General features: G+C 39.5%; 1 protein-coding gene across 20 annotated transcripts in view; it reads right to left on the reverse strand.

Moving 5' to 3' along the window:
* Positions 1-9,167: 9,167 nt before the first annotated feature.
* The window catches only part of BLTP1 (bridge-like lipid transfer protein family member 1), a 244,321-nt gene continuing 237,571 nt past the window's right edge, over positions 9,168-15,917 (reverse strand). For all 20 annotated transcript variants that reach the window (XM_070047638.2, XM_070047636.2, XM_008267930.5 and 17 more), the window contains 3 exons: positions 15,561-15,695; positions 13,416-13,581; positions 9,168-9,891 (listed from right to left, as the gene is read on the reverse strand). In XM_070047638.2, the coding sequence (XP_069903739.2) occupies positions 9,675-9,891; positions 13,416-13,581; positions 15,561-15,695 (518 nt within the window). In that variant the 3' untranslated portion in view covers positions 9,168-9,674. The remainder of the gene's footprint in view (positions 9,892-13,415; positions 13,582-15,560; positions 15,696-15,917) is intronic.

Consider the following 15,917-nt stretch of genomic DNA (forward strand, 5'->3'; position numbering starts at 1 on the left):
TCACGTCTCTGCGCGAGGGCCACGCAGTCAGAGTCGCGTCTTTCAAACGCGGCCTCGCGCTGCCCCTGCAGGACACGGGGCGCCCCCGCGTCTGCCTCGTCCAATCACCAACCGTCTCCTTGGCCGCACCTGCGCCTGCGCCTGCGCCGTGCCGCCGCGCTCTGCGCCCTGGGTCGCCTAGGGAAGAGATACGGAACGTTGCGCACGTTCGAGGCCCCTGTGTTGCGTACCCTGTTCTCTGAGCCCTGGGATCTGGGCGGACTGGCCGCCCACTCTGCGGGGAAATCGGGTAAAATGGTTTCGTTCTGCGTCTTTGATTCCTGCCCCAGGCTCCCTGCTGTCCTCACAGGACGTTACGTGAGTGGCGGTCTAAACAGCAGTTGAGTGTAGCAGGGGCATTTCCTGCCGAACCTGAGGGCTGCCCAAGGGGTGCCTGCGTGAGGGTGGTTTCAAGGAAACCGTTCACTTTATCCCCAGTCATAATCTGAGAAGGAGCTCGTGGACGTGGGCATGGTTTTGGTTCCGTGGCAGCCCCGTTCACAGGGAAAAAAAAAAAAAGCCACGATGGAGTGCTGAAGCTTCAACAGTTGAGCCTGACAGAACAGTGGTAAAAATGGGCGAAGGATTTGGAAGCAAATGGCAGCACTATCTGCGTGCCAGATGCAATGTGGGTGATTTCAGTGCTTTGTTACCCAAAGGTTGAAGGCGGCCCTACTCCAAATGCGAGCTGATAGAACATATTTTCAGTAGTTAATCACCCAGCAAGGTTTGGCATGTAGCTAAGAAGGAATTCAAAGAATTGAATGGCTTTGTTACAACAAAATTTCAGTGTCCATGTACTTTTTATATGGAAAATGTTTCTCAAGAGTTAAATCTGTTAATAACAGCTGTTGGTAGTCCACCTCATTGCAGCAAGAAGTGATATTCACACATAAAAACATAGGCAGGTTGGAAAAAAAACAGCCCCATCTCATTAAGCCAGGAATTTTCTATAATTGTTTTTTGTTAGTGATTATCAAAATGTCTTGATTATGTTGCTTTGATCAAGTTTCCATTAATAACTGTAATGATAACTAGGCCCAGAATTATTTTTAACATTTAGAGACTTTTGGTAACAGAAAATAAATGAAGGATTATGAATAAAATAGCGCAAAAATATAATTTTAAATACATTGGGATCAAATTTGAGAGGAGATGTGGAGTGGAAATAGAAGCTCAAAGAATGAACGGAGTGAAGCAAAATTTTCTATTTTCTCTGTCCACATATGGACACATACACAGGAGGACATTATAAAAAGTATTATGAAAAAACTGCATGGATTTTTGAAAAATTTTTTGCAACAAATCTTCTCATTTTAATTTTCCATGAACTTTTCAAAGTATCCTCACATAGAAAGTTCCTAGGCTGGAAGCTAGAAGTCCAAGGGTTACTATAGAATAAATATTGTAGTTAGAAGATAGTAAATCTTTTGATTGGGCCAAAATGTTTAGCATTTCATATGCTATCTTCAAGTTTATCAAATTCCTAGTGGTTTTTTCCATGTTGTTTGAGCCCCAGTTATTAGGTTGTCTAGCATATGAAGACTTAGAGTGATATGGCATGATATTTTGGACCCTGTTTTTTATTTATTTTTTTTATTTGACAGGTAGAGTTAGAGAGAGAGAGAGAGAGAGAGAGAGAGAGAGAGAGAGAGAGAAAGGTCTTTCTTCCATTGGTTCACTCCCCAGATGGCCACTATGGACGGTGCTGCGCCGATCTGAAGCCAGGAGCCAGGTGCTTCCTCCTGGTCTCCCATGCAGGTGCAGGGCCCAAGCACCTGGGCCATCCTCCACTGCCTTCCCAGGCCACAGCAGAGAGCTGGACTGAAAGAGGAGTAACCGGGACAGAATCTGGCACCCATGTGGGATGCAGGCTTCACAGGTGGAGGATTAGCCAAGTGAGCTACAGCGTCGGCCCCGGCCCCTATGTTTTTAATATGGTCAAAATTTTCCCACAGCCACAGCCTGTGTATTTCAGTTGAGATTTACCCAACGTAGGTTCTGAGACAGATGAGCCATAATATGTATAACAGTTCCCAATGAGTTATAATGTAAAATTAAAACTTAGTGTTAAGGTATATTAGTGTAATTTAAATGATACCATATTTTTTTTAACTTTTATTTAGTAAATATAAATTGCCAAAGTACAGTTTATGGATTACAATGCCCCCCCCATAATTTCATAATTTCCCTCCCACTCACACCCCTCCCATCTCCCGCTCCCTCTCCCATTCCATTCACATCAAGATTCATTTTCAATTATCTTTATATACAGATCAATTTAGTATATATTAAGTAAAGATTTCATCAGTTTGCACCCACACAGAAACACAAAGTGTAAAATACTGTTTCAGTACTAGTTATAGCATTAAATTGCAATGTACAGCACATTAAGGACAGATCCCACATGAGAAGTAAGTACACAGTGACTCCTGTTGTTGACTTAACAATTTGACACTCTTGTTTATGGTGTCAGTAATCTCCCTAGGCTCTAGTGATGAGTTGCAAAGGCTTTGGAAGCCTTTTGAGTTCACTGACTTCGATCTTATTCCAACAGGGTCATAGTCAAAGTGGAAGTTCTCTCCTCCCTTCAGAGAAAGGTACCTCCTTCTTTGATGGCCCCGTTCTTTCCACTGGGATCTCACTCGCAGAGATCTTTCATTTAGGTCTTCTTTTTTTTTTTTTTCCCCCAGGGTGTCTTGGCTTTCCATGCCTAAAATACTCTCATGGGCTCTTCAGCCATATCCGAATGCCTTTAGGGCTGTTCTGAGGCCAAAGTGCTATTTAGGACATCTGCCATTCTATGAGTCTGCTGTGTATCCTGCTTCCCATGATGGATTATTCTCTCCCTTTTTTATTCTATCAGTTAGTATTAGCAGACACTAGTCTTGTTTCTGTGATCCCTTTGACTCTTAGACCTGTCAGTGTGATCAATTGTGAACTGAAATTAATCACTTGGACTAGTGAGATGGCATTGGTACATGCCACCTTGATGGGATTGTATTGGAATCCCCTGGCACGTTAATGATACCATATTTTGAGGCTACACTGAATGCTACATATAATTTGTTTTAGTAAACTGCCTCAGATTTAATACTGTATAAAATTACACTATTAACAAATGATTGAAAGTGAAATACACTATATTTACATGAAAATACTCATTTTCAATACTTGTTTTCACTTATTTCTGAATAGTGATATAAATTTAACTAAACATTAAGTGGCCTGAACTATAACTACATTGCTTGTGGGACATTTTGGCAACTGCTGAGTTTTAGTACTCTTAACTTTCATATTTGATGTGACTCATCATTTGTCTAGGAAAACTTGGGGAAATCAAGCCTGATGGTGAATTCTCTGCATCAGTACATTATACCATCATTAACCCAGGTGATCAAGCCAAACACCCAGAAGCAAAGCCCAAACTTGAACAAGGACACCAAACCAAGGGGGTGAGTAGGGTGGAAATCCAGCTTTACTCTGCTAACCAAGACATATGCCTTTGTATGAAAACTTTTGGCCTGAGGGATTGGTTCTCTAATTTCTAATCAGGGTAAACTCTGGCCTTGTCCAAGAATTCTTCTATATTTCCTTCTCTCTCCACTTCCTGTTCCATCAGTTGTTCTGTTGGCTGTCTCCCAGCATGCTCTCAATGAGTCCATTTCTGCCCACTTCCACTGCTATTGCTCCAGTCCAAGCAACTGTTACCCTTGCTGCAACTTCTGAAATAACCTATTGACAAGTCTTCCTCCTTCCCCCACTTCCTCTCCCAAACAACCAGGAAACCATTTTGTTTTTGGAAGAATCTTTTTTAAAAAACAAACAAAAAAAAAGAGATTTATTTGAAGGCAGAGTTAGAGGGAGAGGGAGAGGAAGGAGGGCAGGGGGCGATGGAGAGGGAAAAGGACCATTTTATTTTTAGAAGAATCTTTTTTTTTTTTTTTTTAAACAGGCAGAGTGGACAGTGAGAGAGAGAGACAGAGAGAAAGGTCTTCCAGTGCCGTTGGTTCACCCTCCAATGGCCGCTGCGGCTGGCGCACCACGATGATGTGAAGGCAGGAGCCAGGTGCTTCTCCTGGTCTCCCATGGGGTGCAGGGCCCAAGCACATGGGCCATCCTCCACTGCACTCCCGGGCCACAGCAGAGAGCTGGCCTGGAAGAGGGGCAACCGGGACAGAATCCAGCACCCCAACCGGGACTAGAACCTGGTGTGCCGGCACCGCAAGGCGGAGGATTAGCCTGTTGAGCCACGGTGCCGGCTTTAGAAGAATCTTACTGGGGCCGGCGCTGTGGCGCAGTGGGTTAAGGCCCTGGCCTGAAGCACCGACATCACATATGGCGCTGGTTCAAGACCTGGCTGCTCCACTCTGATCCAGCTGTCTGCTGTGGCCTGGATGTAGAAGATGGTCCAAGTCCTTGGGCCCCTGCACCCACGTGAGAGACCCGGAAGAAGCTCCTGGTTCTTGGATCGGCGCAGCTCCGGCCATTGTGGCCAATTGGGGAGTGAACCAGTGGATGGAAGACTCTCTCTCTCTTTCTCTTTCTCTCCCTCTCCTCTCTCTCTGTAACTCTTTCAAATAAATTAAAAATCTTAAAAGAATCTATTGACACAAATAGATGTGCTTTAAATATTTTAAGATTAGAAAACAGAAATAAGTCAGAAGGAGTCAGATCAGTACTGGAAGGCAGATACCTGATTTCCCATCAAAACTGTAGTAAAATTGCCCTTGTTTAATAAAAGCAATGGGCCAGTAGTGTTACAGTGAAGGACTCTCTGGTGTTTTTCTGCTAATGCTTTGGCTTTTTCAAAATACTGTCTTGATTAGCAAATGTTATTGTTTTCTGACCATATAAAAATGTCAACAAGACTTAAGCAAACCAAAAAACTATTGCCATGAGCTTTCTGTTGACCAACTGATCCACTCTTGCTTCAACTAAATTAGTTCCAGTTTGTAGCAGCCATTGTATTTTGTTTTGAGAGTCTCATTGGTAAAGCCCTTTACTTAAAATTCTTAGACAAAAATGCTTCAGGATCTTGACCCCACTTGTTTAAAATTCCCACTAAAATGCCGGTGCTGCGGCTCACTAGGCTAATCCTCCACCTTGCGGTGCTGGCACACCGGGTTCTAGTCCAGGTCAGGGCGCTGGATTCTGTCCTGGTTGCCCCTCTTCCAGGCCAGCTCTCTGCTGTGGCCCGGGAGTGCAGTGGAGGATGGCCCTAGTACTTGGACCCTGCACCCCATGGGAGACCAGGAGAAGCACCTGGCTCCTGCCATCGGATCAGCGCGGTGCGCCGGCCGCAGCACACTGGCCTTGGCGGCCATTGGAGGGTGAACCAACGGCAAAAGGAAGACCTTTCTCTCTGTCTCTCTCTCACTGTCCACTCTGCCTGTCCAATAAATAAATAAATAGAAATAAAAAATTCCCACTAAAAGCATTGCTCCTTCTGCAGCTGATCTGGCACAACAGTTTTGGCAACCATAAAACAGAAAGTTTGTTCAACTTTAAAATTTCAGTCAGAATTGTGTAAACTGAGTCAACTAGGTGTCTTCTTGACTATAGTAGCTGCTATAAATGGTCAGTTCTCTTCATTTAGGATACAAGCAAGATTAGTTTTTTTTCTTACAACTTAAATTGCATGGTCTGCTCCTGTGGACTTCCTTGTCAGCATTATCTTGTTCCTTCTTAAAGTGAATTGTTCATTTGTAAACTATTGATTTCTTTGGGGACATTGTTCCCACAAATTTTTCGTACATCATCTTTGTTTTCCCACCCAAGCTTCACCATCAATTTGACATTTGTTCTTGTTTCAGCTTTGGCAGAATCATGCTATGTTGCTAAGGGCTCTTACTGATGTCTTATCCTTTAGTGCCTCAAACTGGCAAAATAAACTAGTCTAAGTTTATTTTGGTGCAGAGGATTTTTTATATCCATGCATATTTTTTCCACAATACACATTTTCATGAACTTTAAAAATAATTTTTATTTGAAAGGCAGAAAGAAAGAGACAAAGACTGAGAGCTCCCATCTGCTGGTTCACTCCTCAAATGCCCCCAACAGCTGAGATTGAACCAGGCAGAAAACAGGAATTCAGAACTCAATCTCCGTTCTCCCGTGTGGGTGGTAGGGACCCAAGTACTTGAGCCATCAACCAATAGGTGTGCATTAGCAGGAAGCTAGAATTGAGCAAAGCCGGAACTCAAACCCAAGTTCTCCAATATGGGATATAGATATTCCAAATAGTGTCTTAACCACTATGCCAAAAGCCCACTCCCATGACCTTTTTGAAGACCCCTCATATTCAGATCTGAGAAAGAACTGGGTGGAGATAAAAGTTCATGTGATAGGCAATGTTATGCTTTATTTGGAGTTTTGGAGTTATTTGGTGTTTCATTCAGTAAGCTGTTTATTCATTTATTTACCCATTTACTAAATTAACTAATATTTTGAGTATTTACTATGTGCCACTACTGTAGGCACTAAGGGTACATCAGTGAACAAAACAGAAAACAAAAATCTGGGTCTTAATTGAATTTACATTCTAATGTGACATACAGTAAGAAAATAAGTAGAACTATACAGTATATTTTCAGAAGTATTAACACAATTATTCTTAGGTGTTTAAATTTTAACTGAAAAGTGATCCTTGTTAAGAATTTGGAAAACATTATGTTGAGTGAAATAAGCCAACCCCAAAGGGACAAATACCACTTGTTCTCCTTGATAGGTGACAACTAACTGAGCACCAAAAAGGAAACCTGTTAAAGTGAAATGAACACTATGAGAAACGGTGACTTGATCAGCCCTCACCCTGACTGTTGATGAGCAGCTTAATATGTTATCCCTCTTAGTATTTTTTTTGTTTGTTCTACTTAATACTTTTGGTTGAATACTGTAATCAATACACAATTCTTCTTAAGTGCTGAAACTTAACTGAAAAGTGATTGCTGTTAAATATAAGAGTGGGAATAAGAGAGGGAAGAGATGTGCAATTCGGGACATGCTCAAGCTGACTTACCTCCAACGATAGAGTTAGAAACATACCAGGGGATTCCAATTCAATCCCATCAAGGTGGCATGTACCAATGCCATCTCACGAGTCCCAGTGATCAATTTCTGTTCACAATTGATCGTAATGATAGGACTAAGAACCAAAGGGATCACAGAAACAAGAATAGTGTCTGCAAATACCAGCTGATAGAATCAAAAAGGGAGAGAATGATCCCACATGGGAAGTGAGATACACAGCAGACTCATAGAATGGCAGATGTCCTAAACAGCACTCTGGTCTCAGAATCAGCTCTAAAGATATTCGGATATGGCTGAAAAGCCCATGAGAGTATTTTAGGCATGGAAAGCCAAGACACCCTGGGGGGGAAAAAAATCTAAATGAAAGATCTCCATGAGTGAGATCCCAGTGGAAAGAATGGGTCCTCAAAGAAGGAGGTACCTTTCTCTGAAGGGAGGAGAGAACTTCCACTTTGACCATGGCCTTGTCTAAATATGATCAGAGTCAGTGAACTCAGGGGGCTTCCATAGCCTTGGCAGCTCATGACAAGAGCCTAGGGTGATTACTGATGCCATAAACAAGAGTGTCAATTTGTTAAGTCAACAACAGGAGTCACAGTGCACTTACTCCTCATGTAGGATCTTTGTCCTTAGTGTGCTGTACATTGAGATTTAATGCTATAACTAGTACTCAAACAGTATTTTTCACTTTATGTTTCTGTGTGGGAGCAAACTGTTGAAATCTTAATGTATGCTAAACTGATATTCTATATATAAAGAGAATCGAAAATGAATGTTGATGTGAATGGAAGGGGAGAGGGAGTGGATAAGTGGAGGGTTGCGGGTTGGAGGGACATTATGGGGGGGAAGCCATTGTAATCAATATTCTGTACTTCGGAAATTTATATTCATTAAATAAAAGTTAAAAAAAAGAAAAAAAGTAATGATCAAGAAGGGGGGGTATGTAATAATTAGAGGGAAAGCGATTGACATTTCAGATAGCATATTTAAGGAAGGAATGTTTGAGAAGGCTGTTGTTAAAAATTTGAAAAAAATTAACCCACATCAAGTTACCTTGCTCTGTTAGTTTTTTTCACCTGTAAAATGGACAGAATATCCACTAAAGTTAGTCATTGGGAAGAATATATTGATAGTTGTAAATCTCTTAGTATGTGTTACGCAATGAATGTTTGGCATTATTTTATTTCATATATGAGTAAGCACCCTATGTGTTTTTAAGGTAACTTTTGAATATATGCCATAGAATTTAACACATAAATCTTTCATGATTGAAGTTGAAGAAAATTTGGATTTCTGGTAGAATCCTGCCTGATTTCTGCAGCTGATCACAAGGCTACTGTCAGAATGTTTTATTCCTACACTACACATGCCATGTTAGTTTGACCGCAGTAGGCATCTCAGATGCTTTGGGCTCCTTATTCAGTGGAACAATCTGTCAAGAACTGTGAAAGATTTGAGATTTTATTTAAAAGCTTTACTGTTAGTCTGCCCCAGTTTCAAGGATGATGGCAGAAGATGTCAGATTCCTATGTCAGGGACAAAGGATTTTATTATTTATAGCTTTGGCATCAGCACGTTTGTATAGTTCTTCTTATCCCCAGTTCCCATGGAGGCAGCACATTTGGGTCCAGACAGATAAATACGACACAGTGGATTATGTTACAGCAGAAATATGAGTTTGGAGAATTCTGATCTTTTGCAAAAGAGGGAAATAGTGTATCTCCTAGGAATGTAGGGAAATCTGCTCTTTGGTCTGCGAGATGGAGATACATATTTTTAAGACTGTCCACGATACAGATACCCTTGAAAATAAAATTCTGAACAAAGGGCAGTTTTTCCTATGGAGGACGAGCAGAAATGTGAGAGAACCATTGAGAATATCTTCCAATAGAATCTCTAATATTTCTGAAGCCCGTGTTGTGCCTTTCCCTGACTGTATCCTATTTCAGCTAATTTTAAAAACTATTTACATATTTTATGTAATTAAATAATTTTATAAATAATAATCTGTAAAAATATTTTATAACTAACACAGGATGGAGATGTATAAAAATTAAGCTAAAAAAGGAGGTACAAATTCAAAAATAACTATAGACTGAAACCATTATTGTGACTTTATTACAATAGTTACAAACAATATTTTAGTGGTATATGATCATTTCACAGTTGTTTAAACTATATACAAACTGATATTTATACAAGTCTACAATAAAAAAGGAAAACACAATTGATGACCACACCCCCCCATCCCATTATCAATAATGTTCTCTTTCTAAAAGTTATGGCCAATAACAGAAAAATTTCACAGTTATTCTGCAAATATTTTAAAGATGCAGGAATCATATTGCACATAATACAATTATAAACCCTAATGAGCAAATTTATATATTTTAATCTAGCTTTTCACAAAATTTACATTATCATGCAACACTTCACTGTACATAGAATGGTGGAACTAAACAAGTTAACTTATAAACTTTTCTGTAATAGCCACAAAATTAGAATTATTTTAAAGTTATAGTTAAAATTATACTATAAAAACACTTCAGTGTAATAAAACTGAATGGATACAGTCATAATTTGTTCACAGATCAAGTTATGTTTTAGTGTTCTTCTTTGTCTTTTCCTTTCTTTTCCTTTTCATCCTGTAGTGCAGTACCAAGCTTTTTGATGAGAACTGACAAGACTTTGTCCAGTGGGTCCATGACTCCTCTCTGAAGCCATTTAGGAATAGTAGTCCTGGCATGATGAAAGCCCAGTTTTTGAAGAATATAATCAACGCCTACTGGATCGATCTTTCTTCCGGTCCAAGAAATTAATCTAAAATAATAATTATAAGTAGTTAACTATTCAGTAGTATAATTCCATAGCACAGTCCTGAAGGTAGGTCTAAGAACATCACTGAATCTCTATAAAATACTCAGTAGGTATAGGTATATCTGAAATACTTTCAGTAGATGCATTTGAATAATTAGAACTGTAATTCCTGGATTCACTATAATAACAGTATTCAAAAAATAATAGATATATGACTGTTAAGTATCACTGAGAGCCTATAGAACAATATTGTTTACTGAGTTTCATTTTGATTTATTTATTTTAGGCCTGAAGACATTTGATTAATTCTAAAAGACTTTATGAGCATATGGCAAAGTGGGGACAGAAGGCTAAAATTTACTGAGTGTGCCATGTGCCAAACATGTTTGAAGGGAGGACCGTTCTCCCTATTCCTGTTACTTGGCTTCTGTATTGGGGAGTGACAGCTGTTAGTGAAATAGTCCTGGCCTTTCTCTGCCCCATATTGATTTATTTGCCTGGCAAAGTTAACAAAGGAACTGAGTAGTATAGTTCAGTATCCTCCTCCCTACTTTTTCTTGGGAATGACTCATACTGTTTTTTTTTTTTTTAATATTTATTTATTTTTTTTGAAAGGTGGAGTTACAGAGACGGTGGCAAAGAAGGAGAAAGTGAGTCTTCCATCTACTGGTTCATTCCCCAAACAGCCGTGATTGCTGGAGCTGGGCTGATCTGAAGCCAGAAACCCGGTCTCCCACCTGGGGTGCAGGGGCCCAAAGACTTGGGCCATCTTCCAATGCATTCCCAAGCCATAGCACAGAGCTAGATTGGAAGTGGAATAGGCGGGACTTGAACCAGCACCCATATGGGATGCCGGCACTGCAGGCAGTGGCTTTACCTGCTATACCACAGTGCTGGTCCCAAGGGAACCACACATTTTGGATTATTCCTCCATACCAAAGGCTTTTTAAGGGCAGGCCCCTAAGCAGGTTACCCTGAGAGAACTCAGTGTTACATGTGGCTAGGTGAGTATACAGGGCTGCTGACTACACATCTCCAGGGCTTGAATTCTGCATCCTTAAAGCCTGTAGATAAGTCTAAACTTTGACTTCGTAGGCTATTGCCAATAGACATTTAAACACATTCTCTATTATCAGTTCTGGTTTTTTTTTTTTTTTTTTTTTTTTTTTTTTTTTTTTTGACAGGCAGAGTGGACAGTGAGAGAGAGAGACAGAGAGAAAGGTCTTCCTTTTGCCGTTGGTTCACCCCACAATGGCCACTGTGGCTGGCGTGCTGCAACCGGTGCACCACGCTGATCCAGAGCCAGGTGCTTCTCCTGGTCTCCCATCGGGTGCAGGGCCCAAGCACTTGGGCCATCCTCCACTGCACTCCTGGGCCACAGCAGAGAGCTGGACTGGAAGAGGGGCAACCGGGACAGAATCCGGCACCTCAACTGGGACTAGAACCCGGGGTGCTGGTGCCGCAGGAGGAGGATTAGCCAATTGAGCCATGGCACCGGCCTCTATCAGTTCTAAAACGGTCATTTTGACAACTTTCTCCCCCTATTTCAATTGGTCTTGAACTCAGGTGGGAGGGAGGTATTAAACATTGATGTCCTTAAACTCAAATAGTTATATGCATTTAGCATCAACTCATTTAACTAGTGTAACAACCTTTCAAGGTACGTAATATCATTTTCCAATTTTTTTTATTTGGGGCAACTGAGACAGAAAGGAAAGAGTTAGTTAAGGTCTTTTGGACTAGCTCATTTAGCTACCATGTCTTTAAGCTGGGCTTACAGACAGTGCTTTTACCCATGCTCTCTACCACTACATTGTGTTATGTAACTACTCTTGTTAATTTGCTAAAAAAAGAATATGGTAACTATTTTTATATTATTTGAAATTAAATTCATTTTATATACAATTTAAATATGAGGGTACTTCAAAAAGTAAGTGTAAAAATGGAATTAAAAGGTGAGTTTGAGGTAGTGTTGTGGTGTTGTAGCATCCCATATTAGAATGCTGGTTCAAGTCCCACCTCCACTTCTGATCCAGCTCCCAGCAAATGTACCTGGAAAGTAGTGGAAGATGGCCCAAGTAATTGGGCCTTTTGCCACCCAACCTGGTTGGAGTTCTGGGCTCCTGGCTTCAGCATAGCCCAGCCCCAGCTGTTGTGGCCATTTGGAGAGTGAACCAGTAGATGGAAGATCTCTTTCTGTCTCTCCCTCTCTGTCACTCTGCCTTTCAAATAAATAAAACAAATACTTTTTTAAAAGTTTAAGTTTATTCTGGTATAAAAATGTTTGAAATCCATGCATATGAGGGATCTTCAAAAAGCTCATGGAAAGGTATGTCCTAAAAACACTATGCATGGATATCAACAATCCTTTGTACCAAAATAAACTTAACTTTTAACTCCATTTTCTCTTAACTTTTTGAAGTACCCTTGTATATTTTCACTGTATAAGATACTTAGTCAATTCCATTATAATTATTTAGACTCACAAATACAAATTTCCAAATATTTTTCTGAACTGATAGCTTTGCAATATTTTAGTATTGTCTCTGAATTATAGCACTGTTAATATTTCTCATACTGAAGTTTTTGATTTGGTTATGAAAATTTTTACTGAATACAAATTACTAGCACACACAGTCACTTCTTTCTCCTTATACAAGAATACATTGTATAACAGTTTTTTTTTACTTTGGGATTATTTTGTGGCATAAATATGTCTATTAAATTTATCTAAATAAAATTAACTGTTTTTGCAGAACATTGACCTGGTATAAATGGACTTTTTTGAATACCTCTTATTCTAGGATTCAGACAGTTAATTTAATCAACAAAGCAGATGAAAGGAAAGAGAAAAATATAGGAAGGCTATGTCAATCACAAACAAGGACAAAGAAAGCAAGTACCACTGGTTATGGAAACCATTATCACTAAAGCTAGGAAATATTTTGAAATTTTGGTATGAAAAGCTGATGTAATTGGGATCATGACTGTAACAGAACATAACTCAGTAAGGAGCCTGAATCTAACAACGTTAAATTTGACATTTTAGGCATGGATTTACACTGCTTAATATGCACATAGAATGTTATTGTAGGTTCTATTATATTGTCCTAATATATACCGTGAGAGAGTATAATGGGTCCTTAATCATGATGTACGACATCTAAATTTTTTTACTGTAGCTAAGGCTAATGTGAAAATAACATCATGATGAGAAAGTGGAAAAAATAATAGTAATAGCAGAGGAGAAGTTACTGCCATATTTTAGGAATTAACTGACAGAGTGTCACAGAGTGGGCAGCTAAAATTAGTGCTGAGGTATTCTGGATGTGTGCTCTTCATTTGCCATACTTAAAAAATCTTACAAAGCCAGAAAAGAGTAGCAAAAAAGTCAGTAGCTATAGAAATTACAAGTAAGTAACTACTAAAATATTTGACAACCATACTTAACCCATACTATTCAGAACCTATTTTTCATAGTAATAATGCCTTAGGATATGCGTAAAATATATGCACCCATTGCTTACCTAAGAGTGGGTTCTAGATGCCATGTGTTACACATAAAATCTCTCCAGTCCACAGTAGTATAAGTGATGCTATCTTCTCTGTCTTTATCAGAGGCATTGTCGTCATGTATAATAACTGGACTTTTCTGTCCAGGTCGGGTAGATAAAATTCGAGGTGGAAAAATGGCTGTAATGAAAATAAAAGATTAACTTTTTTTTTTTTTTTTTTTTTTTTTGGCCAGGCAGAGTTAGTGAGAGAGAGAGAGACACACAGAGAGTTATAGACAGTGAGAGAGAAACAGAAAGGTCTTCCTTCTGTTGGTTCACTTCCCTAGTGGCTGCTACGGCTGGCGCTGCGCCAATCCAAAGTCAGGAGCTGGGTACTTCCTCCCAGTCTCCTATACAGGTGCAGAGACCCAAGCACTTGGGCCACCCTCCGCTGCCCTCCCGGGCCACAGCAGAGAACTGGATTGGAAGAGGAGCAACTGGGACAGAATCTGGTGCCCCAACTGGGACTAGAACCCAGGCTGCCGGTGCCGCAGGCGGAGGATTAGCCAAGTGAGCCACAGCACCGGCCAAAAGATTAACATTATATGTATGTATCTTATAATAAATTGATTTTAAGTCACCAGAAGAACAGAACACTCACAGTTGGTTCCATCTCTCACTTTATGATCTGGTCAAAGCCTTACTTAATTTTACTCCTAAAAATGTAATATTGTGAAATAAACCATAAATAAATATTAACTAGTATATGTTGGAGAAAAAACAATGTCGACACTAATGATAAAGAATGATGAGATCATTTACTTGATGGTAAAATTAGGGTACTAAAATCATTTATAGTTCCTAAAAAATGGCTGTAGGTGGATTCTTTCTTTCATACAGGGTTTTGTAATTCTACATCTTGGTTCTGTTGTTCTTTTTCAAATTAAATGATGTGTATGTATATTTATATATACACACATACATATAATTTTAAAGGAAGAGAGAGAGAGCTCCTATCTGCTAGTTCACTCCCCAAATGCCCACAATGGCCAACAGTTGTGGACAAGTCTGGGAGTGCAATCCAGGTTTTCCACATGGGTGGCAGGAACCAAATTACTTAAACCATCATGCACTTGGAATCCAAGTACTCCCAATATGGACGTGGGCATCTTAATCTGCATCTTAATCACTAGGCTAAATATCTGCTCGTGGATGACTTTTAAAAACAGCTTTGAGATATAACTTATATACCATGTAATCCACACATCTGAAGAGTTTTGTCTGTTACTGGCCAAATACATATATTTGAAGCATGGAGTACTAAGTTAAAATGGCCTTTTCACTAGTGCATGCTTAGGTAAATGTTTTTATAATAGAAAAGCCTTGGGGCCTAGGTTATGGCACAGCTGGTTAAGCCATTCCTTATAATGCCAGCATCCTGTATGGATGCCGGTTGGAGACCTGGCTGCTCCATTTCCAATCAAGCTGTCTGCTGATGGCCTGGGAAAAACAGTGGAGGATGGCTCAAGTGTTTGGGTCTTTTCACCCATGTGGGAGACCAGACGAAGCTCCTGGCTTCGGCCTGGCCCAGAGCTGGCTGTTTTGGCCATCTGGGGCGTGAACCAGCAGATGGGAAGATCTCCTCTCCCTCTCTCTCTCTCTAGCTCTTTCAAATTAATAGATAAATCTTTTTTTTCCTAAAAAAAAAGTTCCCTGCATTCCAAATAGATTTATCTTTTTTATTTAATTCATTTTTGCCAATTATGGGCTTTTAAAAGTTCATGGAAAAAGAGAATTAAAAGATAAGGTGAACTTTCCATGAACCTTCTCTGACAATATATGCTTCTTTTTTACATAGTTGTTTTAGTCACTTCAGTTAAATTTGCAGTATTTCCTCATATTTTTCTGTTTTATAAAAACCTCCTACAAAGCCTCATTGAAAATATACATAAGATAATGTATAGGGAAATACTTTGAAAATTATAAAACATCAGTAAGTGTGAGGTATTTAGCAGATATTCAAAAGGTCTTTCACATAGCCTTGCTAATGCTGTTTACTGATACTAGCAACTCACGGAGGAAGGAGACATTTTATATTCATTTTATTACTAGACTATAAAAACTCATATACATGACATTGTATTTCCTTCAGCTTGAAAGAAAAAATATACTGCACACCTTTTTCTTTTTCTTTAAGATAAGCTGACACTAGATCATGCAGAAACATAATGAGCTCAGCATCCATGGTCACACAAATATGGTCAGTGAACTCTGTCACCACACTGCATTCCACCTTTGGCTTTAGGTTGGCATCTGCAATGATAAAGTTCTTTTATAGTAAAACATTTAATAAGATAAGTACTCTTCCCATTAATTAAGATTTAAATAGGATGCATTTACATGTAGATGCATCTACTTGAAATGCAACTATAGAGAAATGAGTAATTTCTCTATGTACTTTACAAAATGATAGTTTATTAAGATTTGCTAGTACATGCCACTTATTCTTTATACTAGTCCTGTACATGAAGTCCA

Source organism: Oryctolagus cuniculus, chromosome 8 (genome assembly GCF_051225735.1).
Source record: "Oryctolagus cuniculus isolate XC-2025 breed Fujian yellow rabbit chromosome 8, ASM5122573v1, whole genome shotgun sequence".
Taxonomy (NCBI): Eukaryota; Metazoa; Chordata; class Mammalia; order Lagomorpha; family Leporidae; genus Oryctolagus; species Oryctolagus cuniculus.